This window comes from Carettochelys insculpta, chromosome 1, assembly GCF_033958435.1.
Source record: "Carettochelys insculpta isolate YL-2023 chromosome 1, ASM3395843v1, whole genome shotgun sequence".
Lineage (NCBI taxonomy): Eukaryota > Metazoa > Chordata > Testudines > Carettochelyidae > Carettochelys > Carettochelys insculpta.
Genome location: NC_134137.1, coordinates 142,488,359 through 142,494,358, shown reverse-complemented (window position 1 = coordinate 142,494,358; position 6,000 = coordinate 142,488,359). Strand labels below are relative to the sequence as shown.

The following is a 6,000-nucleotide window of genomic DNA, read 5'->3' as shown; positions in this document are numbered from 1 at the left end:
GTTATCATCAACAGAATTTAATTAATGGACAATAATATTTCAGGGCTATGTTGCCTCCACCAGCTGGGACGGAGCCAAGGACACGGGCACAGCTGATCAATTTCAAAGCAGAAGTGCCAAAGCCGCGTCGCCAGGGGCCACGGACGGCCCCGAAAAGCTCCAGCAGCGGGCGCTGCTCGTCCCCACGCAGTGCGGAAATACACTGCCACGCCGCCGTCTCATTGACTGCAGCCCGGCCTTCGGCTCCGGGCCTGCAGCCTGTGCACGAGCCGCTCATGCCGGCGCCGGCCCGCTGGCCTAATGCGCGCCTTTTTTCGCGCCCCTCCAACTTCCTTCATTAATTTTTCTCCGCCCCTTTAAGCGTCACATGCGCGCGACTCCAGCGCCCGGAGTACGCGCCCTCCACAGCCCGGCGAGAAGTCCGCTCTCGCGAGCTTTTCACGAGAGGCAGCGGCTGTCAGTCGTTTCGGCGCTGCGTTTGCGCTGTAGAACAATATGTACGTCAGCGGCCGCCGGCTTCGCGCGTGCGGAGAGCCGAGGTGCGTGGCTGGGTGAGGCTCCTGAGCGCCGGACAATGGGGCTCGCTCCCGCTGAGCGGCCTTGCGCGCCGGGACCGCGGCGCTCTATGTTGGATCCCAAGGGGGAGGGGCTGCGTTTCTGTGACTCCCCCGGAGCCCGGTTCCTGACGGCTTGGCGGGAGCCTCGCCCTGGCCTGGCCCTGCTGTGTGCGTGATGCAGAGCCTCTGTCGCTGCAGCCGTTACGGGTCCCGAGTCCAGGGTTATCCCAGCACGCGCGCGGTGGGTGGGGCTGGCTGCGTCAGCACTAGTGCCATCTGTCGGCAGCAGGTGGTTTCAGGAGAAACTCTTGTCGACAGAGACGGGCCAGACTGCCAACTGTCGCGGTCCACACCATGGTCGACGGGCAGTACAGCACACAGGGTTGCCCGGTGTCCCAGAAGCCCTGTCTGTGGGCAGAGGCCCCCTCTCCCCCCCCCGAGCGTCCTCACCAGCTTTCTCTTGCCAGAGGCGCTCTTCCTGGCGGGGGAGTGTCAGAGCTCTGTTTGAATCCAGACACCCCTCGGGTTCACAGATTCTTTCAACAAATTAGCTGTGTGGTGGGGGCGGGGGGCGGGGCGGGGCGGTTCTCTCTACAGACAGGGCATCCAGAACAATGGGCAGCCCTGTCTGCTGTGCTTCCCAGTGACTGTTTTGTTGAGAGATTGACCAGGACCAGTCTCCCCTTGGAGATCCTGGTACAGGGCTGGGGCCAAGGATCCCACCCTGGTGTGGGGCTGGAACCCTACTGTGGGGGCTCCTGCTGCACAGGCTCCATCATGGGCCGGGGGCTGGAGCCCTGCAGAATCTGCTGCAGGTTGTTTTTTCTCCCACTCTGGGCTGGGGATGAGTGTGCAGGCTCTGGCCAGGAGGGACGGCGTAGGAGCGAGCTGGATGTGGGTGTTTGGGGTCTGGGTGGGAGGAAGGGTGCAGAAGTGGGCTGGAGGTGAGAGGTCTGAGTGGGAGATAGGGTGGAAGAACAGGCTGAGTGTAGAGGAGGGAGGGTCTGCGCAGGAGGGATGTAGGAGCAGGGTGGAGTGGTCTGGGCAGGAGAAGGGGACGGAAGCATGCTGGATGGGGGGGACTGCGTATCTCACCACGGCATTGTCACTGCCCCCTGCCCCAGTTGGTGGTGGTCCCCTGCCCAGGGGCAGCAGCAGCTCCGTGCTCCTGGCCACCGGGGCTCTCTGTCTCGGGCCACTGGCAGATCCACTTCCAGCCTGTGGGGCTGCCTGCCAGAAGTATCACTGGCACTCAGACAGGTATATAGAAGTCCAAAGGTAAAATTTCTGTACTCAGCTTGTGCTCTAGACCTTGTATTTTCACTTGCAGAATATGGCCCCATCCTGCAACCTAACCTATGCAAGCAGGGTCTTTATGGATCAAATCGTGTGATGTGTTACTGATAACATTGGAAGTCTGAAAATTTGTGTGTCCATCTTGCCCTACAGTCTTGAGTTTTCCAGATTAAGCATATGTCCTGTAAACTTTACTCATGAATAGTTCAGTTGAAGTTAACGGGAATAATCATTTGCACAGCCACTAAGTACATGCATCAGTGTTTACAGGACCAGTGCTTAAATTGCTGCTGGTGGACATAATACATGGTAGATGTGACCCAGACCTGATCTTAATACTGAAACCTCATTTTTAAGCATCAGTGTGATCTGCAAAACTCCCACACAGCTGCTGCCTAACCTTTTTGGTGCCTCGGTGCTAAGTGAATGTTTTTGCTTGTAGGGCATAATGCACTGCTGCCTCATTCGAGGTCCCCTAAGAGCTTCAGATCCAGAGCAGTTTGCAAACCAGAGGAGATAGGCATTTGGCCATTGATGTGATGTGGCAGGCATGCTCTCAGTCTTCCTACCCTGGGCCCCTCTAGGGTGAGTTCACACAAAATAATGGTGTCGTGGAGGTGCTTTTCTAAACTTTAACTTGTAAGGTGCAAATTCCTTTCTGGATGATGATTAGAAGTGAGTGCTTGAATCACCTGGAAATAATCATTCTTCACATTAACATTTAAAATGGACCAACTTCACTAGAAGAGATTGAGGGAGATCTACATAAAAAATTTCCATAATTGCAAAATTTTGAGGAAGAAGGGGCTAGCGGAAGGAGAGTTCCCTTCTGGGAGATGCCCATGGGCTGCGTGTCTACAGGGCTATTTTGGAGTCTGGAAGAGCTTCTTCTGGACTCCGAATCACATGGCCATATGCTAAAGAGGCGTGGGAAATTTACATCTGTCGCTCATTAGCGTTTTTTGGGCTGCTCATTATCACGCCCATTCCCGAGGAAGAGGCATATGTAGAAATGGCTTTTAAGAGTTCGTTTTGCAAATGTACTTTTGCCTAACTCTGCCTGAACAATAAACTCTACAGAAGTACAAACTTTCCTCCCGTGTAAACCTTATTGTAGGGTTGGGGCCCAAGATAAATACATGTAGAGTGAAACACAGCTTTTCTGCAGCTGCATGCATTTATTGTGTTTCTCCACTAGATGACAACTATTACATTTATGTCAAACTACTCTAAAAGTTAACCATGTCATTTGGACTCCAAATGGCTCTCATTTTAGGGTTAGGGCCTTGATATACAGCTTCTCTTTACCTTTCAGTGATGATGGCTTTGTCTGTTTTCACCAGGTATTTTAAAGATTGTTATTGGATGATGAGACCTCTCCCTTACATGATCTTGTAACTTCCAGCAGTAAACTCATGTGGTGGTAATAGAGCTGTCTCATTCATTGTAAGTGTATGGCAGTGAAATGAACCTGCTCTGAGCACATCCATGTATTGTTACACCATCTGGATTCAGGGACTACTTTCCAGAGGAATGTGGGCCACTAAACGCATGTGTCGTATCCAAAGGCAGTGGCCTCCACTGAAGGAGGATGGGCTGCATGGTTGCATATTTTTAAAAATTCAGCAGTTTCGGATTGGTGTTCTGGGTTACTGCAATTTGAGAGCCACACACGTTAAATCAACATATAATGTAAGTATATACTTAATTTATTTTTTTCTTTGGTGGTATAGGTATGCATGATGCTGTTCAACAGCAAGACCAGATCCCTTCCTTTCACAATGTACTTTCTTAGGGCATGTCTATATTTACCTGAAGATAGATGCTCTGGAGGTTGATCTTCTGAGGTTGACTTCAGTGTGTCTAACAGGGACATGCTAAATCGAATCTGGAGAGTACCTCTGTCACCCGTACCTTAGGTTGAATTTCTTCTTTAGTGTTGACTTGTCCTTAGGGTTTAATGAATTGAGACTTACTTACATAAGAGAGTGGTCATTTTTCTTTGTTAGAGTCCAAACATACAGAGTAAAGCCAGGTCGATACTAGGAGACAATGCTGAACTAAAATATGCAGGTCCAGGTATTTGAATAACATAGCTGAAGTTGATGTACCTGAGATCAAGTTACCATGGTATCTCCACTGAAATGGTTGATAAGAGAAACTCTCCCATTGACTCCCTGTACACTAATTATTCTGGAGGAGTTGATGAGCGCAATCAGTGGTTGATTTAGCATGTCTTTACTGGATCTGCTAACTCGACCTCTGTGGGATTGATATTTGCCTCAATGATCTTCTAGTAAGTGTAGATAAGAATTAAGGGGTAGAAGTAGAGAAGTAACAGAAAATATGTGACTTGCCATGTAGATTTCTTGTACTTGTAGTTTTGTTAAGAGAAAAATAAAACCTAGTGGTAGGGTAAGAAAAGTAAGATAATAACTAGTAAACGACTAGGTGAAGGAGATTAGTGTTTAGGAGAGGTATGGACTGAGGTAATATGATCTACTCGTGAAGGGAAGTATTCCACAGAACATGAGTGTGATTATGGAACATACAAAAAAGAGAAAAAAAATCTAAGGCTGTGAAAACGTGATTGAATCAGTGGAAAAGATAATTGAAATTATAAACTCATGATGTGCAAAGAAACAGACTGTTCTACAGAAGCTGCTTGTAACTGTCAAAGTGTACTGTACCTAGTTTTAGACATCTGCTTTGGTTAATTTTAGCTTTGAAAGTATAAATTGCTACATACTGTTTTGTGTTAAAATGATGGCATATACAAGTTGCACCTCTCTAGTCCAGCACACTCTTATCTGGCCGCATTCGTAATTTTACATGATTTTAGTTAGCTGGACAAGCACTTACCATGGGTGTATCCTGGTTCCCATGGTCCCATGAAGTTTGCTTACAGACAGCAGTTCTGGCTTTCAGTGTTCTCAGTGCTGTTATTTAGCTGTAATTTATCTTTAAATGTCTTCTAAGAGCCCAGTAAGCAGTGGAAGTGTTGGTAATACAGCTAGACAATATTGAACTCACTTGGTTTGGTAAATTCCCTCACTGGTACTGGTCAAGTCCCGAGAGTACTGGATTAGAGACGTTCGACCTGTGTTATTAATAACAACACTGAGTCATGCAAATGACATGGAACTTTTATTCATTTTTTTAAGGAAAGCATACCCAGATAGTTTTAAAGACCATGCAATAATTTTTCACAGCATTGTTCTAAATATTTCAGAAAAAATAAGCTAAAATTTTGCTGCAATCATTTATTTCATTATTTTCTTCAAAAGATTAACCTTTGATTGTCTAAATATGGGTATCCCAGGTACATAATCACTGGTTGATAATGGACATGTCAACAGCAGTTGGTGCTGAGGAAGTTCAAACAGCCCATGAGAAAGGGCCCAAAGCAACATATGATGGAAAACAGCTCATTATGGAAGGTATTTAATACTTTTTTTTTGTCATCAAGTTACGATATAATAATTATCACGAATCACTGAGGTACAGTCTTCATTTCAAAAATCCCAGTTTCATTCACCCAATATACTGTTGGTCCAATCATGTTGCAGTCAGCAGAAGTCTTTTTTTATTGGAACTTGGCTGGTGTTTGAGAAGAAGCAGGAATAGTCTATTAAATGACGAAGACATATTCTGGTATTATTTTATTGTTCTTTACTAGATAATTTTAATTTCTGTACTGGTAGCATGAGGTGACTTTGTAATAGGGCCTTGTGTGTACTTTGGTCTCAATCAAACACACATTGTATTCAGTCAGAGGGCTGCCATGGACTTCATTAGTTTCTGAATCAGAGCCTTTGTATTTGAGGCAGCTCACCAACTTGGGGCTTTTTTGATTTTGAAGATAAACCACAGGCAGACTTGCTTCAGTATTTACCCCATATGAATTCTTTGTGCTTAGTAATTGACATTTATTTACAGTCTCTGGAAAGCTGCTCTAGTTTGAGTATAGATTTGTGTAAATCCATTACATGATTGCTTTAGGGCCCTAGTGGTGGCTGCCCCAACTGTGTTGTGGATGTGGTGGTCCCCCATCCTCAGCCTGTAGGGCCTTATGTGGGCTGGAGCTCGCAGTAGGGCTTCAGCCCCCGCCCGCACTCAAAATGCCCTTGGGAGCTGCAGGGAAGCA

The 6,000-nt window shown here is 47.0% G+C and overlaps 1 protein-coding gene across 4 annotated transcripts in view; it reads left to right on the top strand.

Moving 5' to 3' along the window:
* Positions 1-269: 269 nt before the first annotated feature.
* The window catches only part of PNPLA4 (patatin like domain 4, phospholipase and triacylglycerol lipase), a 41,974-nt gene continuing 36,243 nt past the window's right edge, over positions 270-6,000 (top strand). Inside the window, exons 1-4 of one of the 4 annotated variants that reach the window (XM_074983334.1) lie at positions 271-551; positions 2,296-2,438; positions 3,197-3,545; positions 5,176-5,293. In XM_074983334.1, the coding sequence (XP_074839435.1) occupies positions 3,342-3,545; positions 5,176-5,293 (322 nt within the window). In that variant the 5' untranslated portion in view covers positions 271-551; positions 2,296-2,438; positions 3,197-3,341. Of the gene's footprint in view, positions 552-2,295; positions 2,439-3,196; positions 3,546-5,175; positions 5,294-6,000 lie in introns of all 4 variants that reach the window. The other 3 variants (XM_074983332.1, XM_074983336.1, XM_074983335.1) reach the window with 3 other exon arrangements.